The sequence below is a fragment of the Ovis aries genome, chromosome 3 (genome assembly GCF_016772045.2).
Source record: "Ovis aries strain OAR_USU_Benz2616 breed Rambouillet chromosome 3, ARS-UI_Ramb_v3.0, whole genome shotgun sequence".
NCBI classification, from domain to species: Eukaryota; Metazoa; Chordata; class Mammalia; order Artiodactyla; family Bovidae; genus Ovis; species Ovis aries.
In genome coordinates this window covers 209,669,290-209,692,887 of record NC_056056.1, presented here as the reverse complement: position 1 = coordinate 209,692,887, position 23,598 = coordinate 209,669,290, and the positions used below count along the sequence as shown (strand labels likewise).

Here is a 23,598-nt window from a genome sequence, read left to right as displayed (position 1 = left end):
GGGAATTCCCTCTTCCCCACACCCCCTTTTTTGATCAACTTCCAGAAATGCCCTGAGGGCCCCAGAGCCTCTCAGCAGCGGTGGAACTAGAGCAGGCATGGGCTGCTACCATGGACACTGTTTTGGAAACGCTGGGCAGTGTCAGGATCACCTCCTCCAAGGTTCAGCCTAACCCGCACCCCCCCTCCCCCACCCCCAGCTTCTCATGGCACTTAGACTCCCAAATTAAAGGTACATCTTTTGCCTCTAACTTTTGATAAGTATTCGGAGCTTGTATCACAAAATCGCTCTGAGGGCTGAGGCTGGCAGGGGGATATAAGTGGTAGCCCAGATGCGACTTCTCAGAACAACGTCCCTTTTACACATCATAAAACCCCACAGTTAACACAGCAGTGCAGACGCTGTAGCCTATATGAAAAACAAGGGTTCCCGGCAGGATTCTGCTCCTAGACTCCTCCTTCCTGTCATGAGCCTGACTTCTGCATTCTCTGTGGATTCCAGCCTCATATGCGGACTTCCTAGCTCCTCCTTAAACAGCAGGAACTTGACTCATACTTACTCCTCCCTTATTCTTGGGCCCCAGCGGCTCTGTGTTTCTGGACAGGTAGCCGCGGCTGAGTGCGGCCTGAGCTGAGCCCCCGTCCCCACCTTCCAGGTCCCTACCTCCGCTTGTACTCATCCCGCTCACGCTTCACTTTGGCCAGCACGTTGTAGAGCGCGCGGATCTCGGGCGTGATGGTGTCGATCTGGACTCCCACCCCGTCGGGGTGCACCCACGACAGGCCAGGCCCTTGCACCAGAGTGGGCTCCAGTCCCGGCCCGAGCCGGCGAGCGTGAGAGAAGGACCAGATGGTGCCGGGCATGAAGCGGGCCGACGAGGAGTAGGCGGTGGAGGCGGAGGTGGAGGGCGCTGGCTGGCAGGCCGCGGACGGCGCGAGGGGGCCGGCCGGTGAGCGCGCGGGCGAGCCCAGGACCCGCGCCGATGGGGTGCAGACGGCGGCCGTCCGGGAGCCCAGGGGCAGCCCCAGGGGTCGGACGGGGCTGACGAAGCCGGTCTGCACGGCCTGGTCGCGGCGAGGCAGGCCCCGCCGGCCCTGCTTACCCTCCTCCAGCGCCTGCTGCAGCTGCTTCTCCAGCAGTCGGTTGCGGCGCTCCAGCTCGTGCACCTTGGCCAGGAAACAGCGGAAGCGGAGGTTGAGGGTCTTGAGCACGTTGATGTTGGAGCCCAGGTCGTTGCGGAGGGCCATGGCGGCGGGGGGCGCCGGGCCCGGCCCCGGCGGCGAGTAGGGAGCCGGGCCGGTCGGGGCGAGCGGCGCCGGGGGCACGTCCCCGCCGCCGGCCAAGTGGTCGCCTCCCAAGGGGTCCCCCAGCGGCCCGGCCAGGCCCTGCTGCTCCTGCTGGAGGAGGAAGAGGTTGGGGCCGAATAACGGATTCATGGCTGCGCCTTCTGCTGGGAGACAGAAACCCGTGCGGGAGCAGGGATGTTGGGCGAGGGAGGAGAGCCAATGAGACGCCAGGGGGACGCGGAACAGCCAATCAGACGGCTCGACGGGAGGGGCAGAGGTCATGGGGGCGGGGGAGGGCAGGGGGTAAGCCAATGAAAGGCTCGTTCGAAGGCTGGCACCTGGACAGACCTTTCCGGGTCTGGGGCTGAGCCCTGAGCCCAGCGGACCCCGGAATCCAGACAGCGGCTGAGTGACTGAAACCCAGGTCCTCCAGTACTGCGTAGTTCTGGTAGCACGAAATCCATCTACATCCCTATTGCCCTGCTCCCTCCTAAGTCCAAACACCCAGTTCTGACTCCATGAATCTCCTTCCCTGGGTTCCCCGGAACTGACCTGATTTCTCAGTGCACTGCATTGTCCCCTCTTCTGAGGTTCCCTATCTCACCCTCCCTCCTCTGCTCTTTTAAGCAGCAAAGCCAGTACCCACCCCCAAAAAACACACAGTGGCCAGGGACTGTAAAACATGTATTAAATTTCACATCCATGGTTGGGAAGCCATCCTCACAGAGGAGAGTTCCAGCCCTGCAACAATGGCAGTCTAATTCAACCATCCACTGAAGTCAGCGCAGGCTGGAGGCTGCCTCTGGACTGAGATTTTCTCCTCTTTGCTGGCGGGGGCCGGCTGGAACTGCGGGAGGACACGGTGGGAGTCTTTAGTCCCTTGGGGGTGCCATCCCGTTTCTGGAAGGCAGCTTTCTTGAAAGGCTGCTCTGCCACCTGATGCTTAACCTTCTCAGCCCCTGTGGTGTTTCCAAAGGGCTGGTCACGGTCCTCAGGCTTGGGTGTGGCCTGAGTCTTGGAGAGGGATGGTGCTGCAGGCAAGTCTGTGTCCATGGTCTTGGGAGGAGCACGCTGCTTCCGGAAGGCAGCTTTCCTGGAGGACTGCAGTTTGGGTGACTGTTGCTTTAGCTTCCCAGCCTCCTTCGGTTCCCTGACCACTGCTGCTGTTTCGGGCGGCTGACTACTGTCCTGGAGCTTGGAGGACGCCTGGGCCTTTGTGACAGCAGACACAGTGGACAATTCTGTGTCCGTCCCTTTGGAGATGCCATTCTGCTTCTGGAAGGAAGACTTCTTGGGATGCTGCTGTTTCTGCAGCCGTTGCTTTGCCTGACCAGCCTTCTTGGTAGACGGGCTGCCACTCTCAGACTTGGGGGTCACCTGCCCATTCACGTTGGGCAAGTCTGGGTTTGTGGGGGTGGATGTCGCAGAATTTCCTGTGGTTAAAATTAAACAGTTTGAGAAATAAGGCCTCATCACTGGGTCACGATCATCAGTGGAGCAGAAAAAGCAGAGATATTAAAGTAAGGAGACTTCCTGGGTGCCACCTCCTGGCCAAGTGTCCCACACAACAGGGGCAGTACCTAGGAGCAGATCACCTAGATTCAGATTACTTAGTTTCACCTAGCCTCTACTCAAGTCGTATTTGCAATCTGTAATAAAGAGAAGATACCATTACCCATCCATGGGCCAAAAGGTTTTCAGAGGAAGCTGTGCCCCTTGGGGGCCAGCAGGAGGTGAATCCTGAACAAACTTGAAGCACTGGGCTTCTTCTTTAATCAGAAAAGATGTTTTCTTCCATGCAGCTTTTGATGAGATGCAGACAAATAAGGCACACAGAGTAACTAAAGACAAGCTAGTCTTCATGAATGAAGACTGACATAGTCAATATGTATCTTTTAAGTTACAGCAAAAAATATATATATATAGGGTACTTTGCTGCTTCTTGAAGAGATGTGTTAACATTCAAATGTGACTCATGTTAAGAGGCATTGTTTATAGAGAAAAGTCACCAAGTTTGTGTGCAAAGAAGTCCACCTCTCCCTCGTGCAACTAAGCCTAGGGTGACATCCCAGGAGGCAGAGCCCTCAGGTTTGTTTCAGAAAACCCCACCCTGGCCTTTATGGCCCAGTCCAAACTCCCCAAGACAGCCAAGAAAACCATCTGCAATTAGTGAGACTGCAAAGAACTGATGTTCTGAGGAGTCCTGCGCCAGCCCAGTGCTGAGGCTGAGATCTGTTACCAGGAAGGCCACCCCCGGCCAAGAAACCACACCCCTGCTGGAGAGCATTCACTGCTGACAACTGCAGCCACCTGGCACAACTGAGCAAAGGGCTCGATCCACACAAACCCTTTAACATACCCAACTGGGGTTCAGGCATGGGACCAGTTCTAGCTGGAATGAAAAGGATCTCTCACCCCAGCATTCAAGGGTAAGCCAGGGGGGCAAGGACCACCCTTCCCTGCAGCCACACCTTTCCCTGCAGCCACACCTTTCCCTGCAGCCACACCCTTCCCTGCAGCCTCTGGAGGGGGAAAGAGCAAAGGTGGAGATGAAGAGAGCAAAAAGCAGATCACTTACCCGTTTGGGACTGGGGGATAGAATTGGAGAATTTCTTGAACTTGGCAATAAAGAAGCCATCCATGTTGTGGGTGTGAGGGTAGAAGCGGCGGGTGGAGCGCAGCGTGGGGTGGAAGCGCCTTTCCCGGAAGCGGGTGAAGCCCTCCTGGCCGAAATCCAGGCCAGTGGGCACCAGGCGCACGTTTCTCTTTTTCAGGGCGTAGTCCACCACCCACTCGTTCTCCTCCACCTAACATGTAGGGGAGACGGAAGGAAAGCAGAGCTGGAGTTGAAGGGGCGCTGAGGGCATGACAGCCCCAGGCTAGCTCCCTCCCGCGCCCCAACAGGCCTCACCATGATGGAGCAGGTGCAGTAGACGAGATAGCCCCCCGTCTTGGAGCTGGCGTTGACAGAATCAATAGCACTCAGGAGCAGCTCCTTCTGCAGGTGGGCACAGCGTAGGATGTCCTTCTCGTCCTGCCCCCAAGACGGAGAGACCCAGATATTGGAATCCCAACAGGGAGCTTTGGGAGGAGAGTGCTGCTGGCTGCCCGGGGGGGGCCCCTCCCCCAGCTGGTCCCCCACCCCCTGCACCTTGTTCGTCTTCACGGCAGGGTCCTTGGAGATGACCCCGGTGCCACTGCAGGGAGCATCCAGCAGGACTCGGTCAAAGCCGCCCACCACCTGGGGAAAGGGGAGGTGAAGAGGATATTTTGGGGCAATGGAACTATACTGTGAGCTTCCCAGGGGCAAGTCTCAACATCCTGAGGTCAGGAAGTGGGGGAGGAGAGACGCCCAGTGGGAGCCCCACCTTGGGGAACTGGCGCCCATCGTAGTGGCTGATGATGGCATTGGTGACCCCCAGCCGGTGCAGGTTGCCCACCACACTCTTGAGCCGCTCGGCATTGGCATCGTTGGCGAGGATCACCCCTGTGTTCTTCATGAGCTGGGCTGAAGGGAGAAGGGCACGGGGCTCAGCTGCAGCTTTTCAACCTCCACACCTGCTGGGCTTCCCCTCCCGCTGCCGGCGAAGCCTCAGCCCTTCCCCAGGAAGCCATGTTCCCCGCTGTCGACCCAGTCTGTGCTGGGCCCTGTGATGAGCAAACCTGCCAGGGTGGTTTTTCCATTGTTACTCAGCAGCCTCAGTTATTCTTCCAAGTTTAATTAAATGGTTACAACTAACTGTATGTAACGGTTACTTGTGCACACACATGTAACTTTCACAATACAAGCAAGACATAAAGGCCAACCCGTGCACCATCACCTCGCCCTTCTACAGAGGACCACAGAGAACCAAGACCTTGCCCAAGGTCACGTGGGCAGGAAAAGGCACTGTGGGGCTAGAGCTGGGCCGCCTGGAGCTGTTTCTTGAGTGCCCTCAAGTCACTGACCCCACCCCCTGCTTCCTAAGGATGGGTCCTCGCCCTGCCGGCCCCTCCTCTTACCTATGTAGCTGGTCTTTCCTCCAGGGGCACAGCACATGTCCAGGATCCGCTCGTGTTCCTGGGGTGCCAAGGCCATGACAGGCAACATGCTGGAGGCCCCCTGCAGCATATAGTGCCCGGCCAGGTACTCAGGCGTGGCCCCTGTGGAGGAGAGCCTGCAGGTGACGCGCTGGAACGAGGGCAGGGGTGGAAGGGCTCTGGGGCGGGGCGCACTCACCAATGGGCACCGAAGAGTCATATACCACGAGTCCTGTCTTGGACCACTTGCCCAGGGGGTCCAGATTAACTCCACGATTGATGAGTGCCTAAAGGTTACGACGGATGAAGGTTTTAGAACCTTGAAGTCAAGGCTCTGAGAGAGGCTGGAGATGTGAAGATATGGCCATGTCAGAGGCCTGTGGCACCACAGCCCTAGAGCTCAGTCAGGATGCAGTCAGCACAGATGGGAGAAATGAGCGGTTTCTCCCCTCCCTCCCCGTGTTTCCTCTTCCTGGGCCTCAGGTTCTAACTCGAGGTCTGAAGTCCATTCCCATGGAGTGGACTGCCAGCTCCTGCTCTTTCATCTCGTGGAAGCAGAACCCAATTTTCCAAGCGCCTCAGCACCCTTGCCATCAGTTGAACACTACTGGTGTCAGCACTTTAAAGACAGCTGTCGGGTTACCTAGCGCCAGAAGACACGCCACACACAGAGCCACACCACTGCCTCTAGATCCCAGGTTTTTAACCTGGAACCCTTGGAAATGATGAGCTTCAAATACTGCATGGGCCTGTGTGTCCTGTCTTTTCCTGCAGGCAGGAATCACGGTCTCACCAGCTTCCCCATGACTGATGAGACAGACAACTCCACCCATCTCTCTGTGAGGCAGTGCTTCCATCACTGCCCAGTCACAGGGAGCGGAGGCTGAGGGGACGAACTTCCCACTCCACAGCGGTCCTCGGCCCTGAGCCGGCAGGTTGACCCAGCTTGGCACCAGGCCTGTCAAAGTTCGCCCCCTGGATTGTGGCCGTAAATGCTAAGGGTGGCATGCAGGAGTCTCTGGGCGCACAGAAGTTACGGCCTCCCACCTCTCACCTGAGCAAGGTCCCGGCGCCGGGTCTTCAAGGTGTTGGTCCTGAGGGTGATGGGCCGAGGCACCTCGTTGGCTTCCAGGAACTCCACCAGCTGGGACAGAGGACAGTGGGAGGAGGGAGTCAGGCTGGCCGAGGGGCTCCACCAGGAGAGCAGAGGGCCAGGAGGCCAGCTATCTCCTTACATGGGGGAACAGGAAGGAAACGCAGGAACAGCATCAGGGACGAATGAGTGGGTACCTCGGACAGAGGAAAGAGGTCCATGAGCTTGCCCAGCAGGAAGTCGCCGTACGAGTAGTAAGTGGCCAGGTCCTTGCGAAGCCGCTGCAGGTATTCTGAGCGAGACCGACCCTCCTCCCTCTGAGTCCCGAAGTCACGCAGCACACCCACTATATCCTGGATGCGTTTGTGAACACACTGCAAGTCTGGAGCCTGGGTATGTAGGCCCATTAAGGAACTGTTTCCGGGTGTGTGTGTAATGGGGAGGGGGGATGGCAGGCCTGGAAACCCCTTCTCACAAACACATCCCCCCACACCCTGCTCTGGAAGGATATCCTGCTCCACCTCCCCAGCAGGGGGCAGCAAAGGCTCCTCCTCATCCACATTGATCTGCAGGCCCCCTTCCGACTCCTCGTCCTCTCTGGGGCCTGACTCTGCAGACACCTGCTCCTCTTCCTCCTCTTCGTCAGTCTCCTCCTCGCTCCACTGGTCCCTGCACACAGGTCCAGGAGCAGGGTGGCTCACAGATCAAAGCCGACAACTCCTCCTTCCTTGAGCTTTCCTCCTCCCCAGCTGCCGCCTACGCTCTACCCGAAAAAGAGTTTCGACAACTCACCCAGCAACCGCTTCCTGGGCCTTCTGCTTTCGAGCAGCCCTTTCAATGGGCAACAACTGAAAAGAAAGACAAGTGGCTGGAGGTGCAAAGCCGACCCACCCACCAGCCCACAGAACACCTCCCGCCTGTTTCTTTCCTAAATACAAACGTAAGTCTTGCTCCCAGAAAGAAATACAGATTCTACAAAAGTGACTGTATGCTTGGCACGATATTTACCATTGTTGAAATAAAACGAGGAATTCAAAGCATTCATTATATTGGTCTTCCCACACCATACCATACACAGGGTGGGGACGAAAACTGCCCTGAGGGTGCCCGTTTCGCCGTATTTCCCTACACACTTACTCTACGTCATTTTTCACAGTTAAAATCACGATGCATTTTCAAGTTTGCCTCTTGCCTTTCTCATTCACAGTAAGAACACAAGCATTTTCACAGACATATTGGCCAAATGTTGATTTCACATATGAATGAACTTTAATTCACTTAAGTAAACCGGACATTTTGGAAGCTTCCAGACTTTTGGCATTATGGTCCACATGGACGGTGCCTGGTAACTTCAAAATGGTAGCTCTGTACAGAGGAGGGGGATGTGGGTGAGGGGTGCAAGTGGACACTTGCACTGAATTTTGCTTGAACTTTTCTAATGACACAAATATATGAACTGTATAATACGTAATAACTCCTTATACTTTAACAAGTAAACCTTTGTCTACATTCTGGATCACATTCCTAAGGTGGAATTGCTGTATCAAAAGGAAAATCTCATGTTTCAAAGTACTCTATCCCTATGGCTCTTCTAAACTTGCACATGTGCCGAGAGGAGGTAATCGGTGCTCTGAAACAGTGATGGCACACCAAAGTCCCTTTTCTCTCCTCAGGCTTACCCTCATCACTGAGAGACAGTCAAAGCAATCTGGAAAAGACTCTAATAAAAGGCAAGGATCGCTTCTGGGAGATCCAGAGGGATGGAGCCCACCTCTTCATCGTCATCCTCATCTTCGTCCTCTGAGTTGGAGCCAGCTCCATAATCATCTATCATATCGGCATCACTGTCCTCGGAGCCCCAGAGGTCCTCCTGGTTCACCACACCGTCCCCTTCAGAGTCTTCCTCCTCCTCCTCTGCACTGCTATGAGTTGGTGCCGGGCGCTTCTTGCCTCGAGCCATGTTAAATAAGGACGAGGCTTCCTTCTTACCAGGTGTCTGGACAGCTCCTGCAGAGACCCCAAAGGGTTTGCAGAATCCTAGACCGGTGGCAGACAAACACTGATAGAACCTGCCTTCCCTACACCTGAGAATATCCTGTGGCTGTTCCTTTCAGGTCAGAAATGCTCAGCAAGTCCCTCCTTCCCCAGGACCCAGAGGAAGAACCCAGCTCTTATTTTCACTGACCTTTTGGTAGCTTCCCAGGCAACGGTTTGGCCCCAGGGGACTTATTCGTCTCAGGGGCTTCAGCAGAGCCCAACCTTCTCTTGGCTGCCCTAAAAACACATAAGAAGTGGAAAACGGAACACACCTCCAGGCTCTGCCACCTCCCAGAGTGGGGAAATGTGACAGTCCCCAACAGCCCTTCCCATCAGCTTGATCACATGGGATCACACGCTGAAAGACGAGCAGGACCGATTTAATCCGTGTAATCTAGGTCTGGACACACTCACCTCTTTCGAGCACGACTTGACAGCCTTTTAGAATTTTCATCACCACCTGTTTAAAAACAATCAGAATAGGAGATTACAGGAGAAACAACTAGGATACTAATTAAAGGGAGTAAACAGTAAGCCACTCCACTGTGCTCTGGGGGCTTTCCTGGTGGCTCAGACCATAAAGAATCCGGCGGCAATGCAGGAGACTCAGGCTCGATCCCTGAGTTGGGATGGGGAAGGCAATTGCAACCCACTCCAGTATTCTTGCCTGAAGGATCCCATGGACAGAGGAGCCTTGCGGGCTACAGTCCATGGGGTAACAGAGGATGACAGGGCACACACACCACGTGCTCTCCCAGGAGCCGGCCAACAGATGCCAAGGAGACGAGCTCCGTCTGGTTGTTCACCAACCAAATCCAAACTGGGCCTCCCTCCAGACTGGTTTCAATGGCATCAGCACCATTCTGGTAACACAGACTCTTTCTTCTGCTCTTTTACTCTCAACTAATCAGTTACCAGGGCTTCCCTGGTGGCTCAGTGGCAAAGAATCCACCTGCCAATGCAACAGACCAAAGTTCAATCCCTGGCTCCGTCCCCTAGCGAAGGATATGGCAACCCACTCCAGTATTCCATGGGAAATCCCATGGACAACGGAGCCTGGCGGGCTACAGTCCATGAGGTCGCAAGAGAGTCAGACACACTGAGGCGACTAAACAATACAATCAGTTACCAACCACAGATTCCACAACTGCTGCCGTTCATATGTTCTCTAAATAACTTAACATTTAAATCTCAGCTCTTTGATAATTATCAATTACAGACAACTAATAATTGTCTGCAAGTTAAACTCTCGGCATCCACTTTCTAAGCAGCACCTCTCTCATAGGACACTGCGGTGATATGAGCCCAAAGGGTTCAACACAGTGTTGAGCACTTGCCAACACCTCAATTAATCACATCTTTTATACAAAGATGCACATGAACTACCTGCCCCTTCTCCCCTCCCACCCTGTCTTCCATGCAGTAGACAACCAAGTATTATGCAGGAACCAGATTTGTGGTTATCGTCTCCATCTCCTCCAGAACGCAGTTCACAGTGAGTGGACTGCCCCCTTCCCAACCTCCCCTTGCTACAGTGTCATCCATTTTTCCCAAAACCCAACTTCTTTACAGAATCTTTTTAAGCTCTCTTAACTCTATGGCTTGCCCCTTCCTGGGAACTCCCTCAACGTTGAATCACACCTGTCCTTGCATAGCTTCTTGTGTCCCTGCTGCATCTCCTCTAGGTTCTAAATGCTAATCAGAGTATTTCATTCATACTAGTCTTCTAGTAAATCATTACAACGTTCTGTTTGAACGGAAAATGAACACATAGACCAAAAAAACTAAAGAGTTAAGATATAAAGGAAGAATAACGCAAAAGCGGGAGTATCAGGAGGGGAAGCACGCCTGACTCTTACCTGCAGGCAAGAATTTGGCGAGTTCGGTCTCTGCACCTTTCTGTTTCCGGGCCTTTCGGCCCGGCCCGCGCTTCTCCTTCTTCGTAGGGTCCAATTTGCGCCCCATGGTCCTGGGGAACACAAAAACGGGAGATGGTAAACGTGCTGAAAGGGAAAGGCAGATCGCAGACGGTCAGGAAAGGGCAATGACTCCATCAGAACCTCGACTCAGCAGCCCCCTAGCCTCTCGAGGCCTAGCCAAACCTCCACTCCACGCTGAGCCCCAGGCCCTGGGTCCCACGCGCCAGGTGCCCCTCCACACGTCCCAATCCAAGTCAGCGTCTCACTCTCCCTCACCTGACTTAGTTCAGACCCGCCCGAAGCCTCGGCTCACCTGAAAGAGGAAGGCACGGAGTTCCACGTGCAGCTCGGCCAGGAGATCAGACACCACCCCACGGAAACGTCTCGCGCAGGCGCACTGCGCGCCCCGAAGTCCCGCCTCTTCCGGCCTTCCGGTCCGATTAGGAAGCCGGAACACTTGCTCGCCGGGCCGGCGCGAAGCCGGGCAGGATTCCAGAGCGGACCGCTCCGCTCTCCCCGCTGGCGAAGGCGGTGCCCACGAGGCGTCTTCGACTTCCCCGCCCTCCACTCCAGGCGTGGGCCTTTGGCCTCGTAGAGTTCATTTGGAAATACTGTACCCGGAAGCCGCCCCTTCCCCCTCGAACACCGGCGCTAGAGCTGCGCCCTCCGCCTGACGTTGCCCCGAGATCGGCGGCCCCCACGCCTGTGACGCGGAAACCCTCTTCCTTGACCGCAGGACCCGCGCTGCCTCTCAGGTAAGACCAGGTTCCCGTCTTGGAGGTCGGGAGGAAGGCATCTCGTGTCCACATTTCACCCACGCAAGCTAACAGAAAAACTGACTTCAGCCTTCCTGCAAGTAAACACCAAGGTGGCGCTCAGCTGTTAAAAATACTGTTCCAGCCCTGGTTCCACCTTCACAACACTGCGAGGAAGATCTTTTCATTTTATGCATGATATTTCTACAGCTTGGAGAAGCCTGCTTCCGCACGCTCGCAGAGCCGGGAAGCCACGGATCAGGTTGTGAACCGCGGGTGGCGGGGCGTGGGGAAGGCGTCCTGCCCGGAACACGTGTACAGATGGGAGAGTCGATTCTTCCGTGGACTCTGATGCTACAAGGAAACCCCTATTCTCCAATTACAGGTGTCCCAGGGCTCCCGTCACTCACTCACCCACCTGCACCTACACCCACACTGAACCAGAGCACTAAAATACAAGGAAACTTTTATTTTCAGTTTTCATCAAGAAATTTTTTTTTTTTATGCTTTTGGTTCTTTTCCTTTTTTTTTTTTTTTTTCCACTTTATTTCATTCTAGCCACTCAGGGGCTGGAGCCGCTGGGTTCCTGGTATTAAAAAGATGCCAACAGAGGTAGCTGTGTCTCGCCCAGGGGCCCGGCCCACTGTGAATACCCCCCAAAAAGGAGAAAAGAAAACACAAAATCAACCAACAAAATAAAACGTAAGGAGGAAGAAACTCCGATCATTTTCTTCAAGCCTGGCGGGAACCCACAACAGTTCGTGTGTAACAGACAGTGTTACAGTGGGGAGAAGCCAGGGCCCAGAAGGCCAGCCCGCCAGCTCCCTGCAGATGGCGCCGGCGCTACTGCTGCAGTCTCTCCAGCAGGAAGGGCACCACTGCCCCTCACTCCCTCCCCTCCCCTAGTGCTCCGGGGACTGTTCCTCTACAACTTAGAAGATAGGGCAGAAGGAAGGAGAGGGTCTCTCGGGCCCCAGGGGAGAATCTGGGCAAGGGAAAGTGAGGAAGGTCACTGCTCAGCGGTGGAGGTGGTATCTTCCATCTGGGTCTTCACTGCTGCTGGGCTACCTATAGGAAGAGAAGGCCAAGGGAGTCAGAGTTTCGAGACCACAGCAACCCACTAGATCCCAAGAGGACTCACTGGTAAGCCCACCCCGCTGCCCAGCCTGTAAAGCTAGGGACAAACAGCAAAGTTTCCAACTTCCAGAATGGCTCTGTTCAACAGCTGGCCAGAGGAAAATGGTCCTATACCTGCTGTGGAGGTGGTTCAGGCGCCCGGTTTGCCAGGCGACTGAGAATATTACGCTCTGACATCTGTAGCCTCACAGCAACTGGGGGGATTCGGGCAATAGTGGCTGGGAGTCGAGTCACATCAGCTTTCATGTCACTCAGCAGTTCTTCTAGCTGTTTCAGAACTGCATGGGGAGAAAAAGAGGCGGTGAGCCGTGGTGGTCAAGACCCAGGTCCGTCCTCCCATATGGGGACCATCCCTTCCCCCTAGTACTTCTCAGTGACCGAGTAACTGATGTGCTGGAATACTGTCATTTGTCACTGAGTCACCTGACCTGGCTCCACCACATATTCTTATTCCTCATGTTCCAGTTCCAGCTGCCCATGATTCTATGATTTTAAAGTCACCTGTCTCTTAATCTCTACTGTCTTATTTCCTCCACTTCTTGAATAGTTATTCGTTTCCTTTTCTCATCTTCTTTTGGAGCTCTCCCTTCTTCCTTTATACCAGCCTTCTTTCTGTCCTTTCACCCTCCACCCCCCTCCTCACAGTGTCTTAACTTTAATCAGAATCTGAATGTTGAAAGGGGTCTAGAACTCGACAGGATATTAAATCACCTGAAATGACCTCTAAACTACCACAGATGAAACTATGTTATTCTGCTTTGTTTCCACCTCCAAGAACTTGAATATGTTCGAGTTACGAGGCAAAGAACTACTGTCCTTGATTGCCTCTAAGATGTCAGCTGCCTGATGAGGAAGGCGAAGATCCCCAGCATACCCTAAGCTCCCAGACAAAGGGCGTGGAGGAGTAACCGTGTACTGGGGAGGGGCAGAGCAGGAAGGAGGCCAGGTCGGCAGGAGGCAGGGGAGCCACTGGCTACCTTTGTGCAGGACTGCATTAGCTGGCTTGTTTCCTGCCATGGACTCCTTGGACAGGTGCTGATGACTCTCTGCCAGACACTCCACCTCAGCAAAGCGGGTGTTTAGGGCCATGGAAGGGTGAGAAGGGTCCTCTGACATGTTGAGGTAAGCTGCCCGACGCAGCTGCTCTTCAATCACCAGGGCTTGTTCTAAGAGCTGGACAAGAGACAAAGAGGAGACGGCAATCAGACTGATGCTCACTCTGCTTGCTTCTGATGGGCCTCTCAGAACCTCACAGGTGGATGTTCCCTCCCCCTCCTCTGGCAGTCCAGCATTATACTACTGCCTTTTTTTTACCCCTCTTTGGAGGTCTGTGTTTTTTAAAAGTTCTTCACTCTTACTGATTCACCCTTATACAAAAATGATATTCAATTTAGAATATAATGTATAAAGAATTTAAATCACAATTCCACCTCCAAAAGATACTGTTAATGTTAGAGGCTTTTCATTACATGTTTTTTACAAAATTAGATTCTATATACGTATTTATATTACTTTCACTCAAAATTACATAGTAAGTGAAGTCACTCAGTTATGTCCGATTCTTTGCGACCCCATGGACTGTAGCCTACCAGGCTCCTCTGTCCATGGGATTTTCCAAGCAAGGGTACTAGAGTGGGTTGCCATTTCCTTCTCCAGAGGATCTTCCCCACCCAGGGATGAAACCTGGGTCTCCCACATTGCAGGCAGATGCTTTACCATCTGAGCCACCAGGGAAGATAAGAATTACATAGTAAAACTCTTTATAAATAAAACATGACTTTAAACGGTTGCATGGCAGTCATCCTTTGGATGTAACTACCCTATCACTTCCCTGGTGGCTCAGAGGTTAAAGCATCTGCCTGGAGTGCGGGAGAGCCGGGTTCGATCCCTGGGTTGGGAAGATCCCCTGGAGAAAGAAATGGCAACCCACTCCAGTACTCTTGCCTGGAGAATCCCATGAAGGGAGGAGCCTGGTAGGCTACAGTCCATGGGGTCACAAAGAGTCGGACACGACTGAGCGACTTCACACTTACACACTCACTTAAGTTGTTTTACTCTTTAAAAAATTATTCCTGTTGTTTTTCTTCTCTCGCCTCCATATCTCATTCCCATTCCTTTTCTTCCTCAAATAGGCAATCCTTTTAATATATTGACTTTTTTGTGGGTTTTCTTGAAAATAATACTGTTTCATGTGTGTTTTCTAATTTACAGAATGTTTTTCTGTACACTATAAAATTGTTTCCTCCTTTCCTCACTACGTATCTTTTTAAAAGGTCCATTTATGTTATAGAAATGTATTTTGTCGCTTCTACCTGCTGCTGAATGATGTGATGTTAATCCACACTTTACCTACCCACACACCCAGTGTCGAATATCTCTGGCTGCCTCCAGACCCCACCACCAAAACTCATATTGCAACAAACACTTGACATGTTGCCTGATGAAGCTGTGTAAAAGGTCCTTTGAAACACATTCCAAGGGAAAGAATGTTGATACTTGAGTTACGAGGCTTGTTTTACTCAATGATCCTCTGGTTCTTAAAAAGAATGAATCCATTAGAGATCAGGAAAAACGAGAGTATGAAAATAATGGACTGTTGTTTCTTCCACGAGACCTGTCTACATCAAGGTCTACTAATTTATGCTCAGACAGACCAGACACCTACCTTCAACTTACATACCCTGTCTCCTTCACCAGCTCCCTCCCTCTTGCCCCAAACTATAAGCTTTCTCCAGAATCACCATTCTCCCAAGAGCTCTCTCACCTCCTAGCATCAGCCAGCCCCTCTATGCAAATGGGGTGGTGCTTCTCAAACCTGTACCTCAGGCACCAACTGTTCTGTTCCCACTTGTGCATGGCTGATCACTTTGATCCCACTTGTTGATGGTGCTGGGGTATTTACTTCTCAAAAACACCAAAAGACTTGTCTAGAATGGAACTCACTCTTTTCTACAGACTGCTTGCTCTCCTCACTTCTCTGATCTGCCGATTATAATTTAACTTTCTCAGCAACTCAGACTCAAAACCTCAGTTAAGAGTCTCACTCCTTTGGATCTCAAATCCAGTCAAGTAAGTCAGGGGTCAGCAAACTATGGCCTGTGGGCCGAATCTGGGCCACTACCCATTTGTGGATGACCCAAGAACTGAGAATGGGTTTTTGGCTTTTAAATGGTTGAAAAAAAATCAAAGTAATAGTTTGTAACATTTCATATAAATTATATGAAATTCATATTTTAGCATCAATAAATACAAGTTTTACTGGAACACATTCATACTTACTGGTTTATCACATATGGCTGCTTGCATTTCACTAGAGTTTGTCTTACAAAGGAACCTGAAATACTCTGGCCCCTTAACAGAAAAAACTGCTGACCCCACAGTTAATCAATAAATCCTAAAAATTCGTCTAGTGTTCAATTTCCTTTATCTCATCCTTTTCCACAGCCAGTATAAGAGCTGAGCCCTTACTACCTCAGGAGTATAGAGTAGTTCTGTAATCTCATGAAATGTTCTATTTCAGTTTCCCTTGGTTGTATCAAAACCCTTCACAAACCCTCAATAGCTACCCATGAACTGTAAAGGTTAAGTCAGGCCTCCAGGCTTACCTCTCCAACCTACCTCCTACCACCATCAAGATGAGTGTCTTCTACACCCCCCCTGGACTATTTGCTGTTTCCAAACACCCTACCTAAAGCTCTACAGCCTGTATACCCATCCTAACCCTTTCAATCATAAGGCCTCCTGTTTCTTATCTATCCAACAATCTGTTACTTCATTCCAAGGGGATTTCTCTGGTAGTCCAGTGGTTACAACTCTGCTTTCCAAGGCAAGGGGTGCAGGTTATATCCCTGGTTATGGAACTAAGATCCCACATGCCTCCTAGCCAAACGACCAAAACATAAAACAAGCAATATTCTAACAAATTCAGTAAGACTTTAAAAATGGTCATTAAAAAAAGAAAAAAAATCTAAAAAATTGTAGGAAAAAAACTTCCATTCCAGTGCCATCTTCTCCCTGAAGCATCTGTGAGCGCTCCCCACATTCCCTCTGGAGAACTTTATGGGTTTAGCAGTCTCCGTCGCAACACTTAGACTGACGCACTTGACCACACATTTGCCACTACTTTAAACTGGAAGCTTGAGAACAGGCACCAGGCCTGTCCCTGTGCCACCTGCTACTTGGCACACGACATTGGAAGGCTCACTGGTATGCACTCCTCATTCCCCAATTATAATACTTAGCTTGAGATTCATGTGCCTTGTCTCTGCACAAGGTGCCCTCAATACGATTTGCTGCATTCCTGACAAAGATGTCCCTTCAGTCCTGGGCATATTAGCCCCAGCATTTCTAAAAATGGAGATCTACATCTCTGCATCTCCCCACCCCACCCTTCATCTCCACAGACTCAGGAAAAAGTATGATCAGTCCACTGACAGCCCCACCTCCTTACAGTCAGTTCAATCACACTTATGTCTTTCCTGAATACTCCAACCTGCAGAGATCCCTAGCACACCCACGGTGCTGGTCTCTGTCATTTGTCAGGCAGTCATCTTCAGCCATTAAGTAACTGCTTACTTTTCAAGTCTGTCTGTCTTGATACTTGGGAGCAAAGCCATTCACAGGATACACAGTTAAGTACCCAGGACAACATAATATACAGTATGGCTGAATGACCAGACTTCCTCTGCAGTCCCTTCTGCACTCTAAAGGCCATCCCATCAAGCCTGTATTCCTCCCATTCCTGCTCACCTTGAACCTTCGGGCTAGAAACTTATTCTTGATCTCTAAGAAATTGCCACGGTTCATTTCCCCCTTGAAAGGTTCGTTGAGGATGGCATAGCGTGGGTCATTCTGGATGTCCTGCCAACGGGCATAGCCATGGCTGTTGGAAAATTAATCGCTCAGGAAAAATGAAACAAGGGAAAGTAAGAACGTCCAACTGTGAGACCGGCAGAAATCCCACCAGAACCTTGGATCGGACTCAGGCAAAGGATACTTTATGATGCCAGCCAGTAGCCAGTAGTCATGGCGTCGGTGCCAGATCTCGTAAGTCTTCTTGGTGACGGTGGCTGCCCGCTCCTCATTCTGCCACAGAGAGTGCAGCTCTGAAGAGAGGTATGGGGAAGGGGGTAGAAACACAAAGGCAGACACCACTGAGGATTCAGCTACTCACTCCTGACCCCAGATACCAACTTACTGTGCCTTTGGCTTTGTAACAGGGACCCCAGAGGAGTGTGCCGTAGGCCTGGCATTCCCTCTAGGAGAGCTAAAGTCTCCGTACCTTGGTTTCTGACAAGAACCCTAATTTCACCTTGAATCTTTCCAGTGGGCCCTTTTTTCATACCAGTAAAACCACCATCTGCGATGTTGAACATGAAACGCTGTTTAATATTTTTCTTCTGCTTCTCATCATTCAGGTCCTTCGGGGTCTCTCCATTCTGAAGCATCACCTCTTTTTTCTCCTCTTCTTCTTTCTTCTCTTCTACAGAACAGGCAGAAAAGAAATGTCAGCTCTAGACAGAAGACAGCACCATGGCCCTTACCTGTACATATAGCACTGTGTGCTACAAGACCACCCATCTACCTCCACCCTTTCTCCACGTGTTTTTATATTTATATAAATATTTATTTGGCTGCGCTGTGTCTTAGTTGCAGCACGTGAGCTCTAGTTCTCTGACCAGGGATCGAACCTGGGCCCCGTGCGTTGGGAGAGCAGTCTTAACCACTCGACCATCAGGGAAGTCCCCGCGTATAACTGTTTCTTAAACCCACAAAAAGGTGCCACCAGCCGCTGACCGTCACAGGAAGGGAGGGGGGGAGTGTTTTAGCTTGGGATAAGATGATTATATCAATATTGATAGGGAGCCTGTGGGTGGAGGAGTGTCTGGGAGACAAAGTTCTTCCTTTCAGAAATAGAGTCCTTTTACAGTACAGTCGGCTTCTCCAAACACCCACCTTTGTCCTCCACCACAATGGGAGTCAGATCGACTGCTGCCTTCTCCTCCACCTTCTCCACATCAGCATTACCTGGGGGGAACAGACAGCATTGAGAACATATCTAAAGAAGAGTGCTCCCCACCTCTGTTATATCTGAAATAGTCGTAAACCAAATCTTAATGATTAAAAGTCATAAAAGATGTCCTGAGGGAGAAAAAAGCCCACAGTTAAACTCAGGGATGAAAGCGTCTTCCGTGTGTCAGTTCCTCTGGACTGCCTCTAGCCAGGCTACAAGTCGAAGTCCTTTGGTTCGCAGAGTCTGCAGGGCACGCAGATGGACATACCTTTGGGATCTGTCTCCATTGCTTCCTCTGTTCTCTCCTTGACCTCTGCCTTTTCCACTTTCTCCTCTCCCTCAGGAGGCTCCACTGGGACTTTCTCCTCCTCTGAGGCAGGGGCAGGGGGCTGTGCACACTTCAAAAGAGAGAAAACAGAGGTTGAATGAAGCAGACGGGCCAGCCCCCCAGAGGGAGAATGGGCCAATCCCGCGGCCTCCAGTGTGGCGTCTGTCACCCTCTCACCTCGACAGCGGCCTCAGGGGGTGCAGACTTCACCTCCTTCTCTGCCTCTGCACTCTCTTCTTCTTTGAGGTTATTCTCCTCTACTTTAATCCCATCCTCTGCAGGCCAACAATAGACATTAATTAAGAAGGTCCCAGATCACAGAGAAGGTCATGTCTCAGTCTGTCTCATCTTAAACTGTCCTCTCGTGCCTTTAAGAGCCAGCCCTATTCTCAGGACGGCCCTCCTAAACTGAGAGGGAGCTTGCTGTGCGTCCTGCCAGAGTCCCCTGAGAACTGAGCACAGGGGAGCAGAAAAACCACAGGCCAGGACAAGAAGAGAACAGAGGACCACTGCCCAGGAGCACTCACCGGCAGGCGGGGCAGGAGCTGGAGTATTAGGCTGTGTGTCCCCAGGGGTGGAGGGGGTAGGAGTCTTTGGGGAAGGTGACCCTGGCTGGGACATCTTCTTATTTTCCTCTACTTCTGCAAGTTCAGGCATGCTCCAGCGCCCGTTAACGTGTTCAAACTCCTGAACCTGCAGCAATGGGACAAGAGGCTGGAGACCCAAGTCCAACTAGGCTCCTTCCCTGCTGGCTCTCCAGCTCCCACTATAAGCCCTGGATCACAGAGGGAGGCTCAGGGCTCACCTTCTTGCGAATCAAGGACATAACCCCAATCCGAGTAAGGACATGCTGGCGAGACAGGCCTTCTCGGGGGACGCCATCAGCAAAGGTCTCAGCCCCATCTGCTCCTGGCTCACATAAATGCCGCATAAAAAGTGAGACATAAGCCCTGTGGTAAAGAAACAGAGAAACAGGTTAAAGAGCAGCCAGCTCCCAGACCAGACTCCTTCCCACCCGCAGGGCAGTCAGGCCTCATGCTGGAGGTGACTGTGGCTCCATGTGAGGTAAAGCCCGCCGCGGTGCTAAGAGCTGGTCTCCAGACCCTGTCCCGTGCTCCAGGTCCTCTTCTGGGGAAGCAGGGAACAGAGAGACCTATTCCTAGCAGCTGCACTTCCAGCTTCAGCAGGAGACACAGACTGCCTCCTGGCACAGCAGGCTCCAGTGTGCAGAAAAACCCAGACTCAGAGGCCTTGCTTTACAGTGCTCACCCAAGCACTCAACTTACTTGAATTCCTTCTCCGATTTGCCTCGCAGATCCCTCACAAGCCACTGGGTGGTGAAAGCATCCTGAGGGGGCATCCCATAGCGCATAATTGCATTAAGAAAGGCTTTTCGCTGACGAGCATTAAAACCAAGAACCTGGGGGCAGAAGGAGCCAGGTGAGAGGGAGGCAACCCAACTCCCCCAAGACCCGACAGCCGCTCGCACCCACCCTGCTCTAGGAACCGAGCGGTACTCACTTCAATATTCCCACCAACACGGGCCAACAGAGGAGGCAATGGCTTATCTTTATCATTCCGCAGGCCCTTACGACTGGGCCTACGGGGAGCTACAAAAAGAAAAGGACGTGTGAGCGATGCCAATCGGGATGTTAGACACAGCAACAGGTAAAAGAATCCAACAGAAAGGCAAGGGCCTCACCTTCTGAACGTTCATCAAAGTCTTCATCACCTTCCTCTGAGGCCACCGAATAATCGGACTGGTTGTCGGACTGGTCGTCCTGCCAATCTGGAGGGAGAGAGGGCAGATGAGCGGGGCCCACTGCTCTAGTGGAACGGCCCATGGGTGGGGGGCGGGGCCGGCCACACACACCTCGGTCCTCCTGCGAGCCATCATTGTAGTTGACCTGTTTACGAATTCTTTTTCCTTTGCCCAGGTTTCGGGCCAGATCTTCTTGCTGCTGCTCATAATGGTGTCGCAGCAATTTCTCCCAGTAGTCGGGATCCACACTTTCTTCCTGTTTTATGATCTCCCGTTCCACCTCCTCTTCCTCCTGGGGCAGAGGGAGGGCCAGGACTCAGGGCTGCTGCACCCCCAGCTACCCCTGGTCCTCACAGTTCCCACTGTTAGCTGCTGTTCATGACTTGACTCTGAAATACATGGTGTACCTGCTTGAACCTAAGAACTTGAAAGAAATTTAATTGACAGGACAAGCTGTTATCACAAGACAAAAGGATGAAGAGACAGTATGCATCCTTTTAACCCCTTTTACTGACACACAAACAGTTGGGAGACAGTAAAATGTAGGAAAGAGATTAGAGCCTTAGCAAGGCAGAATGGAGAAGCTCCTGAAATACTGCAAAAGATTCTTCCAAGCAATAAAGTAGAAGGGCCATAAGCCCTTTGTGTTCTAAATAAACTTCATAGAAGTTTACCAAATGTAAAAAAAAAATTACATATCCTCTTATATCCCCATAATGTTTATGTTCCTCTGAAAGTCTTCACTTTTTTTTTTCAGATAGTTTAGGACCACCAGTTCCAAATCCTTTACAGTAGAATTAAGCTGTTAATGGCATTGTTATAAGAAACAACCTACATATCCATCATTAGGGAACCTGAATAAATTATGGGGGGGTGAAATGGATGAAGAGAGTCAAAAGGTATAAATTTAAGCCACGATGATTTTATACATAGCATGGAAACTCTAGTTAATACCATACTGCATATCTGAAAGTTGCTATTATAGTGAAAGAGCAGTTCTTAAAAGCTCTCATCACAAGAAAAAAAGTTAATACTATACATATGGTGACAGAACTAAACTTACTGGGATGACATTTTGCAATATATACAAACCATTATGATTTGATACAATATATCAAAACATCATACACCTTTAATATAATAGTGTTTTATATCTCAATTTTTTAAGTAAATAAATTATGGTACTTTCAAACAGTGACATATTACGCAGCAAAAAAGAGGGGTGAGGCAGAAGTTCTTTCTGTACTGATCTGGATGAAATAAATCTTCCAAGATCAGGTAGACAAAAGTGAGGTACAGAATATCATGGAGAAGAAGCCACTTTCCTTACACAGCAACAATGGATACAACTAGAGATGATCATAGACACAAATACCATATCACTTATACATGGAATCTGAAAGTATGACACAAACAAACCTATCTATGAAACAGAATCAGGGACCTAGAGAACAGACGGGGAGTTGCCAAGGGGAAGGGACTGCAGTGGGAGGTTGGGATTAGCAGATGTTAAGCTTTCATATATAGCAGATAAACAACAAGGTCCTACTGTATAGCACAAGGAACTATATGTAATATCCTATAACATAACGGACAAGAATATATATAAAGAAAGTGTATATATACATATATATAAAGGTATAACTGAATCACTTTGTTGCCCAGCAGAAATATACATAGCATTGTAAATCAACTGTTCTTCCCATTTTTGTGTGTTTGTGTGGTGTGACTTAATACAACAGAAGTTTATTTCTTGTTCCTACAATGTCCATTACAGATCTGGGGGACTCTCCAGAACAGATACCTCTCTCCAATGTGGGGGCCTCAGCGTTCCAGATTGCTCTGATCTCATACCCCTCTCTCTGGATGTGCTCACACGACAGAGGAGAAAGACAGCACTAGAGAGTCCTACACCAACAAATAAATGCTTCAGCCACCAAGTGAGGCTTCTGCAACAACCCGCTGCTCAAAACTGTCTCAGGACCCTGTCTAACCACAAGGAGCAGAAAAAAATAACCACTCCCTTCTTTTCTTGGCTGTGCCATGTGGCTTACAGGATCCCAGTTCCCTGATCAAAGACTGAACCTGGGCCCTCAGTACTGAAAACATGGAGTCCTAACCACTGCATCGCCAGGAAACTCCCTTCTTACTGTTGACTAGCATCCAACCCCATGTCTCCTTGTCTACTGCCATACCTCACTTAGAAGACGACCTGGGGACTTCCCTGTGGAACAATACTTCAACTTTAGAAAAAACTACTTTCCTTAAAAGGAAAAGGGAAAAAGGTGTTTCTATGTATATACAGGTCTATATATATGCATACACACATATATGTGATTTATATACATATAAAATAGTTCCTAAGATAAATATCACTTATCCCCAGCGAGGGTGCTAGGTAGCCAAAGGACTGGGGTGGGGAAGAGATACTTCTATAGCTTCTGAATTTTGAATCAAGAGACTTACAGCTGACCTCTGAACAACACAGGTTTGAACTATATAAGTCCACTTACACAAAGATATTTCTCAACAGTAAATACTACAGTACCACACAGTCCACAATTGAATCTGCACATGTAGGAGCTACACATATGAAGGGCTGTAATATTAAAAAAATAAAACTTTATGCAGCCACCTAGAGGGCCATTGTCAGGAACGATTAACAGTGGGAGGGAGAGTACCAGCCCTCCCTTGCAGCCACTCAGCACCTTCTGCCCTGAGTCCCTCCCAAATGTGGACCACCCTGACAGGAGGGCAGTTTTGACCAAAAACTACCAGGCTGCAGACCAGTCAGACTTTTCAGCCACAAGCACACAACACTGAGGTTAAGTTACATATCAGAAAAACAGCAAGAGGAATGATTCAGAGTTGGAAGGATGAGAATAGATGGCAAAGATCATCAGAAACTGATGTCAATTCAAAGAACCTTGACCTGGGTGGCTCAAAGAGGACCAGAAGGGAAAGAATTTTTTTTCTTTAATTCTATACCCTATTATAATATTGGGGGGAAAAATATTAAGAGTCCACACAGTCATAACTGAGTATTCTTTGTTTTCTGTTTTAAAAGACCCGGGAAACAGAAGGGAAAAAGGAAAAACAATTGTTTCCAGAAGTACAGGAAGACAGGCTAAGTACATATCACATATCCTACCTTTTCTCTGGAGAGAGCTGGGTTAGCAATCCAAAGTCTATTTATAGAGCTAATAAAATACATAAGAGAAAATAAAGTGAGAGTATGATAAAGCAGT

General features: G+C 50.6%; 3 protein-coding genes, 1 long non-coding RNA gene and 1 other non-coding gene across 16 annotated transcripts in view; 1 reads left to right on the top strand and 4 right to left on the bottom strand.

Moving 5' to 3' along the window:
- The window catches only part of IFFO1 (intermediate filament family orphan 1), a 21,991-nt gene extending 11,263 nt beyond the window's left edge, over positions 1 to 10,728 (bottom strand). For all 4 annotated transcript variants that reach the window (XM_027967964.3, XM_060414244.1, XM_027967966.3 and 1 more), the window contains exons 1-2: positions 10,669 to 10,728; positions 664 to 10,405 (exon numbers count right to left, since the gene is read on the bottom strand). In XM_027967964.3, the coding sequence (XP_027823765.3) occupies positions 664 to 1,568 (905 nt within the window). In that variant the 5' untranslated portion in view covers positions 1,569 to 10,405; positions 10,669 to 10,728. The remainder of the gene's footprint in view (positions 1 to 663; positions 10,406 to 10,668) is intronic.
- Positions 1,954 to 10,728, bottom strand: NOP2 (NOP2 nucleolar protein). Of its 7 annotated transcripts, none has more exons than XM_042248227.1 (16): positions 10,632 to 10,728; positions 10,296 to 10,405; positions 8,851 to 8,896; positions 8,585 to 8,673; positions 8,171 to 8,436; positions 7,192 to 7,247; positions 6,911 to 7,068; positions 6,597 to 6,796; positions 6,361 to 6,450; positions 5,506 to 5,593; positions 5,289 to 5,429; positions 4,655 to 4,794; positions 4,438 to 4,527; positions 4,198 to 4,320; positions 3,865 to 4,093; positions 1,954 to 2,719 (listed from the first exon to the last, which is right to left on the bottom strand). In XM_042248227.1, exons 2-16 carry the CDS (start codon positions 10,399 to 10,401, stop codon positions 2,049 to 2,051), a joined length of 2,493 nt encoding a protein of 830 aa, XP_042104161.1. In that variant the 5' UTR covers positions 10,402 to 10,405; positions 10,632 to 10,728; the 3' UTR covers positions 1,954 to 2,048. The 7 variants fall into 7 exon arrangements, with proteins under 7 accessions (XP_042104161.1, XP_060270225.1, XP_012030906.1 ...); XM_060414242.1 differs by having other exon boundaries at positions 8,171 to 8,406; XM_012175516.4 differs by having other exon boundaries at positions 10,296 to 10,439; positions 10,669 to 10,728.
- Positions 1,954 to 23,598, bottom strand: part of CHD4 (chromodomain helicase DNA binding protein 4) — a 39,187-nt gene continuing 17,542 nt past the window's right edge. For 2 of the 3 annotated variants that reach the window (XM_027967955.3, XM_027967957.3), the window contains exons 26-41: positions 20,462 to 20,642; positions 20,291 to 20,377; positions 20,110 to 20,198; positions 19,875 to 20,008; positions 19,394 to 19,538; positions 19,116 to 19,281; positions 18,766 to 18,863; positions 18,529 to 18,658; positions 18,203 to 18,274; positions 17,592 to 17,729; positions 17,244 to 17,352; positions 16,997 to 17,129; positions 13,225 to 13,420; positions 12,362 to 12,525; positions 10,669 to 12,178; positions 1,954 to 10,405 (exon numbers count right to left, since the gene is read on the bottom strand). In XM_027967955.3, the coding sequence (XP_027823756.1) occupies positions 12,161 to 12,178; positions 12,362 to 12,525; positions 13,225 to 13,420; positions 16,997 to 17,129; positions 17,244 to 17,352; positions 17,592 to 17,729; positions 18,203 to 18,274; positions 18,529 to 18,658; positions 18,766 to 18,863; positions 19,116 to 19,281; positions 19,394 to 19,538; positions 19,875 to 20,008; positions 20,110 to 20,198; positions 20,291 to 20,377; positions 20,462 to 20,642 (1,860 nt within the window). In that variant the 3' untranslated portion in view covers positions 1,954 to 10,405; positions 10,669 to 12,160. Of the gene's footprint in view, positions 10,406 to 10,668; positions 12,179 to 12,361; positions 12,526 to 13,221; positions 13,421 to 16,996; positions 17,130 to 17,243; positions 17,353 to 17,591; positions 17,730 to 18,202; positions 18,275 to 18,528; positions 18,659 to 18,765; positions 18,864 to 19,115; positions 19,282 to 19,393; positions 19,539 to 19,874; positions 20,009 to 20,109; positions 20,199 to 20,290; positions 20,378 to 20,461; positions 20,643 to 23,598 lie in introns of all 3 variants that reach the window. The other variant, XM_027967958.3, reaches the window with a different exon arrangement.
- On the top strand, positions 10,811 to 23,598 carry LOC105608590 (uncharacterized). The gene is made up of 2 exons (XR_001039508.5): positions 10,811 to 11,110; positions 22,128 to 23,598. It is a non-coding gene; the product is annotated as an uncharacterized LOC105608590 (long non-coding RNA).
- On the bottom strand, positions 18,942 to 19,079 carry LOC114114260 (small Cajal body-specific RNA 11). Its single transcript, XR_003589090.1, has one exon. It is a non-coding gene; the product is annotated as a small Cajal body-specific RNA 11 (non-coding RNA).

What these genes read in the sequence shown, in the direction of transcription:
- NOP2 (XM_042248227.1), bottom strand. Translation starts at nt 10,401, where the DNA reads ATGGGGCGCAAATTGGACCCTACGAAGAAGGAGAAGCGCGGGCCGGGC. An exon ending in GCCTGGGAAGCTACCAAAAG is followed by an intron (nt 8,437 to 8,584) that starts GTCAGTGAAAAT and finishes CCACCGGTCTAG; the next exon opens with GATTCTGCAAACCCTTTGGG. An exon ending in GGCGCCGGGACCTTGCTCAG is followed by an intron (nt 5,594 to 6,360) that starts GTGAGAGGTGGG and finishes CGTAACCTTTAG; the next exon opens with GCACTCATCAATCGTGGAGT.